The sequence below is a fragment of the Vicia villosa genome, linkage group LG2 (assembly GCF_029867415.1).
Source record: "Vicia villosa cultivar HV-30 ecotype Madison, WI linkage group LG2, Vvil1.0, whole genome shotgun sequence".
Lineage (NCBI taxonomy): Eukaryota > Viridiplantae > Streptophyta > Magnoliopsida > Fabales > Fabaceae > Vicia > Vicia villosa.
This window is the reverse complement of record NC_081181.1, coordinates 131,377,439-131,393,290: the sequence shown is the minus strand read 5'-3', so window position 1 is coordinate 131,393,290 and position 15,852 is coordinate 131,377,439. Positions and strand designations below refer to the sequence as shown.

At 33.9% G+C, this 15,852-nt stretch overlaps 1 protein-coding gene and 1 long non-coding RNA gene across 3 annotated transcripts; one reads left to right on the top strand and one right to left on the bottom strand.

Annotated features, from left to right (window-relative positions):
• Nucleotides 1–7,568: 7,568 nt before the first annotated feature.
• Nucleotides 7,569–8,275, bottom strand: LOC131650022 (uncharacterized). The gene is made up of 2 exons (XM_058919764.1): nt 7,907–8,275; nt 7,569–7,610 (listed from the first exon to the last, which is right to left on the bottom strand). Exons 1-2 carry the CDS (start codon nt 8,273–8,275, stop codon nt 7,569–7,571), a joined length of 411 nt encoding a protein of 136 aa, XP_058775747.1.
• A 4,916-nt stretch (nt 8,276–13,191) lies between these two features.
• Nucleotides 13,192–14,379, top strand: LOC131646813 (uncharacterized). 2 transcript variants are annotated; one of them, XR_009297639.1, is made up of 4 exons: nt 13,192–13,434; nt 13,580–13,724; nt 14,022–14,084; nt 14,247–14,379. It is a non-coding gene; the product is annotated as an uncharacterized LOC131646813 (long non-coding RNA). The 2 variants fall into 2 exon arrangements; XR_009297638.1 differs by lacking the exon at nt 13,192–13,434 and having other exon boundaries at nt 13,442–13,724.
• Nucleotides 14,380–15,852: the final 1,473 nt, after the last annotated feature.

Here is a 15,852-nt window from a genome sequence, read left to right as displayed (position 1 = left end):
GTGGGAAAGACACATAGTTGTAAGAGTACAAGGATATAAAAGGAAACTCCCCACAGGTTAGGGAGTGCGTAGATGTAAGCACGGGGTGACCGTTCAAGACAGTCACTAGATCGCATGGCCATCGAGAGGCCAATCAACGTGCATAAGTAAAAGTGTCCTTCGTAGGAAGGACATGGTCTTAGAAATAGAGTCCCTGAAGGGCAGGGAACGCGTAGGAGCACCTGCAAAAATTACACCCAAGACATTCGTAGTATATAAATTGCATATATAATAAGCACGTAAGCACATAAGCCCTAGGTTCATAGGTTCGACGTAACGGCTTAGGTGCCTACCCTTCCCATAGGAATGTTCTAGAAGGTCTCCTAAATCCTAATCCAAACCCTAATCTTGGCGAATTAGCCAAACCCTAAAAAGTTCGCCAAAAACCTAAATGATTTACCAAGAAACCTAACCTTGCCAAGCCTTAGGAGTATAATAATTCACCATTTTTAGTTATCCCCAGCAGAGTCGCCAGCTGTAGCAACCTGCCCTACAAATAAAGGTTTTAGAGTCGCCACCTATTCTGAAGGGCGAATAGGAAACCCTACGCAGTTTAGAGATCGGGGTAAGTTATTATAATCAGGTCGAGGGAAGGTGTTAGGCACCCTCAACCCTTTCCTATTGGCTTTGAATCTAAGGGTCAACTGGTCAAGTTTTATGGCTAAAAGTTAAGGTTAACAGCTAAGGAATTCAATAGGGGAAAAATTGAGATTTTAGGGAGGGGGCTCGCCTTGTTGCCAAGTGCCTACGTATCTCCTTATGGAGAATCAGAGTCAACGTAGTTCCGGCACAGGGTAGTACGCCTTAGAATTGATATGAGTGTGTTAACGGTATTTTGAATTACCATTTCGTAGTTTTGAAAAGGTATTTTGAGTTACCTTCGTAGTTTCGCAGTATCGAAGAGATGAAAATCTGTGGCTTGTGGTTTGATGTGTTTTAAGTGTTTGGGCGTACAACCCTGATTTGATATGGCACCGTTAGATGCGATGACCAATAGATTTGGTTAGTATAGCTAACGGATTAAGGGGCATTGCCGGTTACTCAAATTGATAGATTGATTGTCGCGGGCAGCAAATTAAATGTGTTTTGAATTTTATGTGGTTTTTATCTCTCGTCTAATGCGACTAATAGCTTTAGTCGGGTCGAGAAGAGAATTAATCGAAGGTTAATGTTTTGCCAAATGGGTAATGGGATCGGGCGAACCCTAATGTATAAAACCTTTCTAGTTTTTTTTTGTGCTTTTTATAGTTAAAATTAATTAAATTAATTAACTCGAAATAATCGAGTAATCGGAAAAAATAATATAATCCTAAAACCTAATCCTAATTTATTCTAATCTAATTCTAATTAATTAATTAAACTAAACACAATTAATTTAATTTAAATAATTAAACAAAACAAATGAATAAATAAATAATACTAATAAACAAATTGTATAGAAACCTGGTTAGGATCATGTGTGGCAGCCTTGGGAAGTCCATGGTGGAGGTGCAATCCCTAGACGTTAGATCTGGATCATTGGAGATCAGATGGTTGGGGGATGAGGGTGTATGGTGGAAACCTTCAGGCAGTGCGCGTAGGATCTACAGTCAAGTGAATAATAAAAATAACATAACCCCAGCTTGGATCGAACCCAGGTATGGAGTGTGCCTCAAAGATGCCTTTGCCACTTGAGCTGACTTTTCAATTTGTTTATTGAATCCATAGCAATTAATAAAAAGGATAAAGTGTAATGATTGAACAAATTTCAAACCGAGTCAGCTGTGGGCCCCAGAATCGCATGCGTGAACCAATCGTAGCAAGAGAGAGAAGCCCACACCATTGACCAGCCAATGGACGCCCATGGAAATGCCACGCGCGCAGGTCAACCGTTCCCCACAACTGTTCATCGTCCTCCTTAAACACACATGCGGATTCTATTGCGCATTTTACTGCGATTTTTCCTGCGGATTCTTCATGTTTCCGTCCTCCCATGGCAACGCTTCGGAATCTGCAAAAATCAAAGGGGAACGAGAAAGAAAGCAACCCAGATTAAGTAAATCGGACCTTGCGATCACGATGGCGGTGGTAGTTTGGCCTGAAACGGCCTGTACACAGAGGAACAAAGCTCCTTCGAATTTTGCCCTAACAATGGCATGTCACGCTGCAGCCTGGATACGTCTCATGCGATCGTTCTAACCTGTGCTATGGACTCCCAGGAACACATTGAAAACGTTAGTTGAGCCAAAAATACGTTGGAATTCAAAACACGAAAGTTTACCATATGTGGTGATCAGAGCTCGCGATGCATGAGTTTTTCAGGGGTGTTTTGTCATGGTTTTGGCCCTGCACCTGCTTGATGATATCCTACGAGTACCCTGATGTGATTAGAACGAATTGAAGAAAGCCCCCAAGTGAAAACTTGATCGTGTAATTTTGTATGCAAAGTTTGGATGACAAGCCCTAGTCTCTTCCCCTCTAATTTTTTCGTCCTCCCCCATTTAATGAATAATTTCAGAATATATATGGACTCATTAGGGTTTCTTTGATGGGCTTGGACACCTTTTATTTGGAGAGCCAAAAACCTTGATAAAAAATATCTTATTTTCTTCTTAATCTTGGAAAATCTATCTCCATAAACATGCATCACTAATTTGGACATTCTTTGGATGTCTTTTGGGCCCTTGGATGATGAAAAGTGAACTCATACAATTTATTTCATTGTTTTGTGATTTTATTCGATTTATTCTGTATTTAAATGAATAAAAATTCACACAAATCAAATAAATGGCACACAAAAAATATGAGAACAAATTTAAGGGCTTTTATTGAACTCATGATCATGTATTGAATCTCAAATTTAGGCCCATTAGTCAAAATAGGTGATTTTGCTCAAGTTGACTTTTGTATATTCTCTCCAAATCACCTAACTTGTACACCTTTTATATCTCTCAATTTTAACACTATGGAGATGTTCTTGATCATTTTAGAAAGCTTAAAGAGTCTCCTAAATGACTCTTTTGGTTTCCTCTCAATTGAAGCTTTGATGCTCAAGTTATGAGCTTTTGAAAAAGATGACTTCTGACTGACTTTCAAAAGGACCTGTAATGTTTTTGTCCATATCTCCCAAATGGTGTATTTCTTGATCTTGGGCCCAACATCAAAGTTGTAGAGGATGAAATTTCCTTTAGAATAGGCTTTGGTTGGGAAATTTTTGATAAACCATGTGAGAGTTATGACCAGTCAAAGTTGAGTTGACTTTTTAGTTAAAAACCCTGATCTGAACCTTTGAGTAGGAGAGAGTGACTTGAGTTTAACCATTGAGCCTTGAACCCTTGAAGATGAAATAAGACGGACAAATTTTGGGGTATGACAGCTGCCCCTGTTAAATCTTCTTAAACCTAAAGAGTCAGATAGGCACGTCTGCCTATCGTGATCTAAAGGTAGAAGATGATTGGACACTGAAAATGCCCTGAAATTTGCATGCATTGGGAATAAGTTCCGTGAGAGATGGGCTTACAGATGCCACCCAAGGTAGATACCATTTTTCAGAGTGTGAAGCACACGCCTTTTGAAAGGAACCAGGTGATTTTTTGTTTTTAGGGAAAAACAAAAAAATTTCGAGATTTTTTTTTTATTTTAAATTTTCACAAAATATTTTTTTTATTTTCGAAATTGTTTACTCAATTGATTTTTTATTTCTTTATGAGAAACTAATTTATATAATTAAACTTGTTTATAAAGGGATATTGGTTCTGAACTGGTTTTAAATTGAATTTGAATTGTTTAAATTAAATGGTTCAGTTCATTAACTATTTAAATTGTTTAGTTTTTTTATAATGCAAACAGTTCAGTTCAAGTATACAATTCAATTAACCATATTTTTGAACACCCATAATTTGGATGACGTTTTCCTTAATAGAAACAAATAGGTGAAGTAAAATATTTTATGGTGAAAATTTTGAAACTGAAATTGTGTTCTTCATTTGAGAAAGCTAACCTATCTACCATATAGTAATGCAAGGGTACAATATAAGTTATTGGGTTGTTCTCACACTGAAAAGAACCAAATCAAGCATTGATTTTTTTGGGAAAATTATATTGATGCCTAATTGGAAGCTATCCAAGGCCAATGTGAAACAATTATAACAAATGGAAAATTCTGCAACAATTATTTGGAAAAAAACTGAGTCTTTGAAAAACAGGGACATGTACGACAAGATCTTCATGGCCTTATAGGGTAGAATGTGGGAACCGACCGAACTCTTCTTGGGACTACTGAAGAATCCTAAAGGAACACAATGCAGGAATTCACTGAACTCTCCTTCACCTACTCAATACACCTACATAAGCACAATGAAATGTACATGTATAGTACACTAATTGATAACTCTATCAGCATTAAGTCAATCAGAATCGTACGTATGAGTATATGTCGTATGGAAAGTGTCTGTTTCTTTTCTTATGTAATGATATCCTTTATATAGTAGTCCAGACCAGCTCCATATTTAAGGCATATAAAGACTATTTAATAGTCATCACAGTTATTATTCTCTTATCTGGTTCCGACCCATTATGATCATTAATTTGTTTTGAATGTATTGTTTGATACCTCCTAATCGAATATTCCTTCCACCGCATTGGTTTTGTGTTGGCCTAACCGATTTGGCTCGTTAATTTTCTAACTCTGTTTTGTCCTTATGAACCAAATGAGAATTGGGACGGGCTCTATCGACTATAGGTCATGACCTGGCCCAATTTCCTAGACTGTACATAATCCCTCAAGTATGAGGTGTAAGAGCGGTATGCTTTAGGTGAGAGACCAAAATACCCGAGTCCCTTAATTTGATTATTATTCCCGCCATATCAACTTTAGGCCAGAAAAATAGGTTTGATCCATTAACTTGACGACATTCAACTTCCCTTTGTCAGGCTAATTAAGGTTCAGGGCAGGCTACAACCCGAACTTTATTGACACAGCCTAAAAGAGATTGAATATGGACAATAATAAAGTCATAATATTCAGAGCAAATCATTTTTGTCAAATATTAGTTAATAAAATATAGATAAATAAATTAACATAATAATAATCCTCTAAACTTAAACAATAAAAATTATAAACTTGATTTGCAATTTAGAATTCGGAGAAAGAAATAAAATATAAATTTTAGATTGGTCTACTGTTAATTTTTTGTTTGCATTCAGCATTATAAAATGAAGGTTTAATATCCTTTTTGTACATGTATGTTAATACTAGATTCATTTTGGTCTCGTATCTTAAAAAAAATGTTTGTATTAGTTTCTTGACTTTAAAACGTACAATGTTAATCATTTTCGTCTAATTAGCGACAAATTAGTGACCACTTTTTAAGTTTGTGTCATTAATTAGATGAAAATGTTTAACATGTATATTTTGAAGAACTAATAGAAATGAAACTTTTTTAAAATTGAGAGACCAAAAAGATATTAAACCTAAAATAAATGTATATATTTATCTTTTGTCATTTAGTTATATCATTTAATTGAATGATTAGTAATCATAATTAAACTATTTTTTATATGTAAAATAATAATAATTAAAATTAATTATAATAATTTAATAAATAATTTTTTGGATTTTAAAAGCTAAAATAAAAATATTATTAATAATAGGAAAAAAAAAACTTATTTGAAAGTTCATCTCAAACCATAAATAAGTGTTGGACCTGCATATCCCTTCAATTCTTGTTGACATTGATAAAATTTTCTCGAATATTCTTAGGATGCATTTGTTTGATAGATTCAAATTACAATCTAAGAAATGTTATTTCTAAGAATGTTAATGCCAGGAGTTTTATCCTCTTCAATTTGTTTGGTAAATAATTAAGTTTTTTAGAAATATTTTTAAATTTTATTTTATTTATAATTTTAAAAATATAAAATAATGTGTTGAAATAATATGAAAGTGAGTAGTTAGAGTTGGTTATTTTTAGTTCCATGGAAATATATGATTCCCAGCCATTTAACATGAGAATAAATATTTAAAATTTCACGAGTAATTTATATTCTTGAGTATTATTTATTCTAAGACTTTTTTTTTCTTTTCTATCTACCAAATAAAAGAATAATTATTTGAGATTTTTAAAAATCTTTTTTCTAGCATTGAAATAAATACACCCTTAAAGGAGAAAAGAGACGCGTTCTTTTATATTTACATCTTCAACTGTTTTGTTGAAATTCTTAACAAAACTTCTATTAAAATATTGGTTTAATTGCAATTTTGGTCCTTCGTTTATTATTTTTTTGACTTTTAGTCCCCCTATTTTAAAATTCGGAATTTTAGTCGCCATGTTTTAGTTTTTTGAGAATTTTGGTCCCCTGTAAATTCGTAAACGATTTTAAATGAAATGACGCTCATATTGATGATGTGTCAGTGTCAGTTCAGCAGTGAAATGTTCAAAAAAACTAATTTTATTTAAGATTTATGTTGAACATGTCATCAATGTGAGTTCAATTTCATTAAAATTCAGAATTTTAAAATAGGAGGACTAAAACTCCAAAAAAGTAATAATAGGGAGACTGAAATTGCAATTAAGTCTAAAATATTATATTGCATCCCTCTAAGCTAACTAATCTCAAAGTATTTAGTGAAGGGTTTTGAGAAACAAAATTAAAGTAGAGAGTATATATAAATTTTATAATGAAAGAGAAGACTTACGTTTATACTTAACTAGTGGGATTTAGAGTTCAAAGAATGAAAAAAAATATAGAAAAATAATCAAATCAAATTAAATTTGTCATATTAATTCAACTCATCAATTGATAATTGTATGAAAATTTATTTATAGATGTGCAAATTTAAACATCAAACAGTCCACTCTTTTTTTTTTTGAAGGGAACTTTTAACTATTAGTCTACTAAATTTAAAATTAAAAAAAATAGATTCAATTTTTTCTCAATTAAATGAATTTTAAGATTTGTTGAGCAAGAATCAAATCATGACTCAAGTGATTCAATTCATACAAACAAAAAATCTTTTTTGCATTAGCCTAAAAACAACACGACTCAAGTCATACATATGCATGATTCAATCCATTTAACCTGTATTAAAAAAAAAGGTTTCATATGCATGAATAATTTCCAAAAATATGCAATGAGAATAATACAACATTGCAAGAAATACATACATAATAAAAAAGCAGTATAGAATTTTCAATACCACTCAAAACATTAATGCAAATTTTAAATTTAAATACATATAAACATACATTCTAATACTCCATTTTTCATGATTACAACATAAAAATTTGAGTAGTGCACAAGCCACACATTTCTCCTGAATTTGTACCGACTTTTAAATCGAACTTTGTGAAAAATTTCTCTATATATTACAATATTAAAAAAGAAAGAATGAAAAAACTTACATAATATATAAAAAGAAATAATGAAAGGACAAAAATTAGAATCACTCATAACACATTAAAACAAAAAGAAAATAATTTGAATTAATGGAATCGGATGAATAGAATAAACAATAGAATAGTATCTTAATTCTTAGTTCTTGCAAGCGTTCATTTCATATTATCCAATTGAATGGTAGTAGTGAAAGTGGCCTATGTCAAGAAACAGTTCATCACCAGAAAAAATATTGATAAGAAAACAACACCGTTACGAACCAGCTAGACGAGTTGTGGCTGAGATTCTAGTTGGCAGCAAGGAGAATGAATATCTAATTGTTGTTAATGTTATTCTGGGAACGCTGCTCAATCCGCTCCAAAATCCGCTCCGCTAACTCACGTAACCACTCAATACTCCGTTCCATCGACTCAAGATTTTGCTCCATGCGCCTAAGCAACGTAAGAATGTCAGGATCTTCCTCTTCCTCTTCCTCTTCTTCTTCCTCAACAACTTCCTCTCTCTCTTCTTCTTCCACAGCAAGATCATCTTCCTCTTCCTCAACCGTTGGTGGCCTCTGTCCTAAAGGACGAGGAGGAATCTCCAATCTTGAATCAGTTACCGATCTTCCTTTACCATAAAGAGGAACCAGTTTCTCTTCTTCCACAAGTGCTTTGCAAAGAGGACATCCTCGAGAACGAGAACGATGGTGCAACCACCGGTAAAGACATGGCCAACAGAATAGATGACCACAGAGCGTCACCACTGGATCCCGAGCCAAATCGTAACAAATGTTGCATTCAAAATCAGCAGCACCGTTGTTGGAACTGTTCCCCGAAGAAGACGATGCGGGTTTCGTTGATTCTCGAAAACCACTCGACATTGTCTAAAACCCTAAAATCACAGTGAGAAAGAAAGAACAATGAGAAAGAAAGCTGCGATTGCGTTGAGAAAAAGACAATGAGAAAGAAAGTTGCGATTGCGTTGAGAAAGAAAATTTACGGAAAAGGGGAACGTTGGAGCGAAAACCCCAAAATTCGCTACTTACATAAACCTTTGGGATCTCACTCACTCAGCTCTTATTTTTTTTATTTGGATTTTGTTTTTATACTGCATCTTCACATTTGATAAATGGTTGAAAAATGTATGTAACATAAAAGTGAGTTGGTACATAAATAATTAATTAAGTTAGAAATTTGAAAGAGGCTTAGATAAAAAAATTGGAATATCGATAATTTTATTTTTTGTTTTTGATATTTTTCCGATGTTAAACTTTAAAATAGAATATTTGATTTGAAAAATGCTAAGAATTGATTTTCTATTTAACAGATTTATAAATATGACAGTATTTAATTGCTAATTGCTAAGAATATGGTAATGTTTACATCCACCATATCCATATTTTATCGGATCCTAATGTTATTGAATCTATTAATTAAGCAAAAAGATTACAAGTTAAAAGATTCAATAGATTCCGTGTTATTTGTCAAGAACAAAAACGCATGTCGAATATTGGATAAAGATATACTTAAAAAACTTTAAATTATAAAATTGATCAATAACTTATTTTAGATGATTAATTGATGATATTAAATATGATTAGTATATACTTTGTGATGCCAATGCAAGTAAGAAGTTCATCTTTTGGAAAAGTCGAGTTTGAGCACTTTATAAGTAAAAGAGTCTATATACCTAATGTCTTAAGGTTTTGGATAAAAATGTGGTCTCTCTCTTATTCTCTCTCTTATATGGTTATTCTTAACCCAATGAGAATTTTCTCTAATGACAAATCAATGTCATTTGAGCCGATGGTTCAACTAAGAGATTAACTACTTGTATCGAAAGAGTTCATGACAAGGTGGTGGTCAGATGGTGTGTGTCGTTGATGTATATGTTGTTGGAAATGTGACTCTATACACAAGAAGGGGTGAATTGTAGAGGTTTGAAAAACTTTTATTGAAATCAAAGTCATTTGAAAAATCAGATTTTGAAAATATTTTGTAAAACAAACAAGTAAATATGCAATGGAATAAAAAAAATAGCGGAAAACTAAAGGAAAGACAATAAATTAAAGAGATACGAGAGAGAGAGAGAGAGAGAGAGAGAGAGAGAGAGAGAGAGAGAGAGAGAGAGAGAGAGAGAGAGAGAGAGAGAGAGAGAGAGAGAGAGAGAGAGAGAGAGAGAGAGAGAGAGAGAGAGAGAGAGAGAGAGAGAGAGAGACCAAATATTTACTCGTGTTAAGCCTAAATTAACCTACACCTATCCCCAATAATTATTCTTCAGAATATCTGATAAGTTGAGAGCTTCTAGACGAACTTTCTGATACATGAAAATGAAGTTTTAAGGCTAACTTCCAACCAAACAATGAATAGGTTTTAGAGTGGTTATCTTCTAAGCCAACCAGATATTTTCCATGGGCTGATCTCGAACCAAGATAGAGTTTTGAGTAAGCTATCCTCCAAATAGATATGGAGTTTTTAGTTGGTTATCCTCCAAATCGAGATTGAATTTTGAGTTAGCTATCCTCCTAAATGAACCAGGGTTTTACTCAGGTGACCTCCAAAGGGAGATGAGATTTTATATAAGTGTTACCTTGGATTTTTGACCAGAACTTTTGGACTATGATCCTAAAGATATGATTTTCTGATGATCTCTATAAAAGGAAAAGAACCTTTGACGAGTAGGTTGAGGCCTCCAGTTAAAATATAGCCCTGTCGAATGGTAGAAAGAAGAATTATCTTTTAAATTAGTCGACTCCTCTTACTAGGAGCACTATGAGCATACAGTATTCAAAAGGACTTAGCAAAAAATTGTGTAGTCTCTTATTGCTTAAAGCCTGGTCAATCGAAGCTTCCAAATGGATAAGGAAAAACAATTTTCTCAAGGACACGTGGAAACCTATTAGACGAAGCATGTATGGATCAGAGACGTGGAAATCGTCGCTTAGTCGACCGTTAGAAACAGTTATGTTAGGATTTATATATAAGCAACATTTGTTTTCGATTTTAGGGGTCCACATGTGTTACATTGTAAAAGAAACTCAAAGTATCCGCACAAAAGTGATAAAAAAAGTGTTTTCTGGAAAATGTATGTATGTGATTCAGTTTATCAACTCCAAGTTATTTCTTTATCAATATAAAACCTTTTGTTTAAACTCTTGCCTTATCTGCATTTCTTTTTCTGTTTTTGCATTTTAAGTTTTTCGACATTCCCTTTGCATAGTACATCAAAATGATACTTAAGCAATAGAAAACTATAAGAATTCTTCGCACTGTGTCCTAGGATTCCCTAGTTGATCCTGCAATTAACCTTTAATAAGAAACTAGAGGTTGTTTACAAAAAAACCAGGGTAAACAATTTGGCACACCCGATGGGACCCTTGAGCTAAAAAAATTCTCAAACAGTTTGCAGTATTTGTCGTGGTCATTTTTGGTTTTTATTGAATTTTTTTCATAACACTAACTTCTGGTTATGCAAGAACTTGAGAAGTGGAAAAAAATTATCTAAAATGTCACGTAGTGGCACAAAGACAAACACTTCTAACCAAGCATACAAAAACACTCCAAATGCGGATGTAGTACCAATGGGTACCACGTCTTAAAACGCAACGGTTTTGTCCCCAGTAAGGACATTTGCTGCCAAAGGTTTGACAATAGCGTTTTTGTCTTCACCGGTAATTACAGGGGGTCAAGGGCTCTATTTCAAATGGCATCGATGTCACCCCCTAGACTTTACCAATATGGCATGCCTCAATTGATGATGGCTGGTCTTCAGTTAAACACATCGACATATGATGATAATACGATGGTCACTAGGCCACATATGAACAATAGAATTTGACCAGGAGGGGTAGGCTATATCCCTCAAATGATAACGCCATTGAAAACAACTTCCATGATGTCCCTTAGACAATAAATGAATGAAAGTAACCATGAAATGGTGAATGCTCTCACCCAGTGAATTGGGATAATTTTTACTCATATGATCAATAATACAAATCAGAGTTATGAAATAGTAGAAAATCAAATGGCTAGAATAGCCGATTTCTTCGGCATTCTGCAGCCTCAACCAAGGCCAACTCCTCAAATTTCGAATGTTAGGCCTAGAAAAATACCTGATAATGGGGCAATCCTAGAAAATTATAGGCAAATACCAAATAGGGATGACGAAGAATATGTAGGTCAGCATGTCCCAAGGGTAACAATGGTAAATAGAAACCAAGATATAACAAACATGGTCGAACAAATTTTAGTTCAAAATGGCTTAAACATAGGGCTCCATAGACCCAATTTCATATCCCCACTGGCGGAATACGTTCGATAGACCGAATTACCTAGGGTTGGAAAGTCCTAAAATTCATTAAGTTTGCTGATGACACGAATGAATCTACACTCAAACATGTAGCTAGGTACCAACCTAAGGCTGGCGACATAGCCAATAATGAGATTTTAAATTACCATTAATTGTTCGCTGGCGACACGAATGAATCTATGGTTTTTTAAATCTTCTTTCAATTACCATTAATTGCTCACTATTGTTGTGCCAATAATGATATTTTAAAGATGAAGTACTTTCCAAATTATCTAACAAAAAAATCCTTTACTTGGTTTAACACATTCCCTCCAAATTATCTACACACGTGGAGTCAGTTGGAGAGACAATTCCATGAACAATTTTACATGGGATAGTCAAAAATAAGTCTGAAGGAGTTGGCAAGGGTGAGTCGAAGAATGCCTGAGTCGATTAATGAATATCTGAATAGATTTTGACTTCTTAAGGCAAGATGTTTTATGCAAATCCCTAAACATGAGTTGGTGGAAATGGTTGCAGGAGGTTTAGATTATTCTATTAGGAAAAAGCTAGACACTCAATATCTTAGGGACACGACACAACTGGCAGATAGAGTTCGCCAAGTCAAACGTCTAAAAGGTGGGAAAGCCAAAACAAATAAATACCATAAAAAAGAGAAAGTTGTGTATGTGGCAACTGAAGAGTATGCATCTGATTTAAATGACATGCTCGACGACAATGAGGTTAATGTGGCATAACTCAAACCAGGACCTCTTTATGTTTGCAAATGACCAAAACCATCGAACAGAAAAAATCATGTCGAACAGGAAAAATCTTTGTGTCATATACATTGAAGAGAGTAAATTGGCAAACGTTTCTCTCTCCTTAGGATTGATCTATTGTTTATAATTTGCTATTTCAATCCTATAGTTGTTGTAACAAGGACAATTGACTAAAATGAAATATATGAGTATAGCAACTAGAATCAAGAGTATAAACGCAAAAAATTGAAGAAAGTAAATTGGCAAATATTTCTCTTTTCGTAAAATGTTTTTTTCTTTTTCTTTTTATCAACAAGTTATAATTGCAAGAAATATATGATTATCTCTTAATTTAGCAATAAATTTTGCCATTTAATTTTTCTTCCCATATTTTAAAAAAAAAAAATTCTACAATCAACCCATTTTAAAATAAATAACTTATTATGCGTACTTAATTTATTATTTATATTTTATTTAAATGATAATATATTAAATTTTTTAAGAATTAAAAAATTTTATTTTTATTTCACAAAAACTTAAATTTAAAATAAAAAATATTTTATGATTAGTAATCGCATGGTTGCGTGGGTCACAATCTAGTTTTGACCGTTCTAATTACGAGGTTGCTTGATAGAAATATAAATCACCTATTATACTGTATTATCATAGGTCTTGTACTATAAAGTTACAATGATGGTAATCTATAATATAAGAAAGAAAACTGTGCTGGATTATACAATTTAACCCTTGCTTTATTTGGTGACAAATCTCACTTATGGGGGCAAATTAGGTCCAAAGTAACCATTTGTCAGACAATTAGATGGTATTAGTTACATAATTGGTACCTTTTGTGCCATTCATTGGCTGTCTCCATTATTTTATATTATTCAACCCATAAACCGGTTGCATATGGACGAGAAAAAGTAGAAAAGTTTCCTCTGCAAAACAGCAATAGCAGTCATGGTCTTCCCAATGAATACACTGTTTGCAGGTATCATTCTTTCTTTCCTTCTCTTTCTTTCTCGTCCTTTCCTTCACTTTCTCTCTTCTTCCTCCTTCTCCCTCTTCTTCTTCCTTCTTCCTTCTTCCTACAGATGCAATTTGTATTCTTTCCTGACACGGTTTGTTCTGTTGAGTGCTGAGGACGATGATGAACACGATGATGGTGATGTTGATGTTGTTGGGTTCGTGATGAACGATGTTGAACGATTTTAGATGAATGAGTTGAGTTGGTTGAAGATCTATGAAGATGATGACGAAAGCTACGAATCTGAATCTCGGGTGAGGTATTTCTGGTTTTTCTTCTTGATCTCTCTTCCTCTCTCACGATTCTGAAGGGTTTTGATTTTAAGGGAAATGATTAACAAATTGTTTAGGTTTTTTTATGAATATTGGGATTTATCTGTGTTTGAGGTTTTGATGTTTGATGAACAATGTTCTTCTGATAATTTCTGAAGGGTTTGTAAAATTGGGAAAATGATGAACTAGGGTTTTGGTTATTTTTGCCCTGCAGCTGTTTTCTTGATGATTTTTGACCTTATCCATTGTCAATTCTCATTAACATGACTTTTTTTCCAGATCCGACCCTTCCACGGGATTAGGGTTTCAGGAGATCTCGGTCGCAAGTTCTTTTCCAATATGGTATATTTCAAGTTCCAACCAATGTTTTGTTGTTCTATAATCTTCATTGTTAGATTGTTGTGTCATGAATCTTGGTACAAAGACTATTTACTTTGGCTGAACCGACTTTTGGTTTTTGTTTAGTTTTGTTTTCTGCTAGAACTTTTTGTGGTGGTTATGCAGATTGGTTAGCAGAATTTTGTGGGAAGTGGCGGTTTGAGTCGGTGATGCAGCCTGTTTCTTCGGGAACCAGTTTGTTATTCGTTTCGGTTGAGCTTTATGCAGGGCTGCAGTTCTCATAAGACCATTACTTGAACACTATAGTAAAATAAATTCTTACTTCTTGCAGAGATTTAAGCTTCAATATGTTTTCTGGTTCAATCCCAAATTCAATCCAGGGATTGAAAAGGCTAAATTACATGTAAGTGAACATTCATTTACCGGCCGACCATAAGATTAACCAAAATAATACATCTATATGTTGATATCTAAAGAATTAGCTGTTTTTCCTTTGTTGATTTAACTTTGCTGTTTGGATGTAGGTTTATGACAAATAATTCTTTGAGTGGACCGATTCAAGACTGGATACTTAACTTCAAATTCAATAATTTTTCAATCTGTGAAATAACTTCACTCATTTTTCTTTTTTGAATACCTTTCTTTATATTCATTTGAAGCATCAAACATGTCTCTTTGATTATAGCGGAAAAGTGGATGATTCCATAGGCAATTTCTATTCTCTTAGTGTAGTCATTTCTTTTCATCTTCCCATCACCTCCCTGTTTGATTAATTCACTACTATATTGCAGAAGAAGAATAAGATGAAAGTGGATTGTAAGGTGAAGTGGATAGCTGTAGCAGTGAAAATCCGTTTTGACTGTAGCGACCTCAACGAAACAGAAGGCTGCAGTTCCGGAACAGTTTCAACTGAACGATGCACTTGATCTACACACTTTGCTGATTTTGATGGTGAGTTTTTGTAATTTCTGGATTTGAGATCCATTTCGTGAAGTTCACTCCTTTTAAATTGTTTAATACTTCGTCTTAGCATGCTGATAACACTGTTTTATATTCTTCTTGAAAGTTATTTGATCTCTCTGAAAGTCCTTGAACCTTCTTACTGAACCTATATTATTAGATCTTGTGAGATTAATAAACATTGAATTCATGCAGAAAGAGATAGAGAATAAGATAGATGATCACCATCTAGAACAATAACTGAAGCATCTTGGGTTTGTGAGAATTGCTGCTATTCATGCTTTTGTTTGCATGTCCAGTCTTTATGATTATGCAAAACAGAATTCGGGATCTTTGAGATCTGCTGTTGGAACCGTCGAAGGTACTGTTACTATGTTTTGCCATCTTTTTTTATTTTGTTTAAATTATATTGTTTGGATCTAGATTTTTTTCGTGTTTGTTTAAGGAGAAGGAAGCACATGCATTGTTAAATGCTAAGGCCAAAATCTGCTCATTAATGATGTATGTGATGTAGTTTTGGAACAGAGTCTCAATGGTACCCTATTTAAACAATGACAAATTGACAATGCTGTTGTACAAGTGCATTCACATGACCTCAACATATCAAACAGTGTTCCTCTTAGTTTTCTCCTCAATCTTTATCTTTTCATTAATTTACTCTCCCATTCCCTTCCTTTAGGTTGTCCAACTGCATCTGCCGCTGCTCCATCAAAGCGGTAATACTAACTGGCTCTGGAAATCGGCGGAGGAAAAAAGACAGAAGCTTGCCGGTATCGCTAACAAGAAGCGATTGATATGCATGTTCTATTCA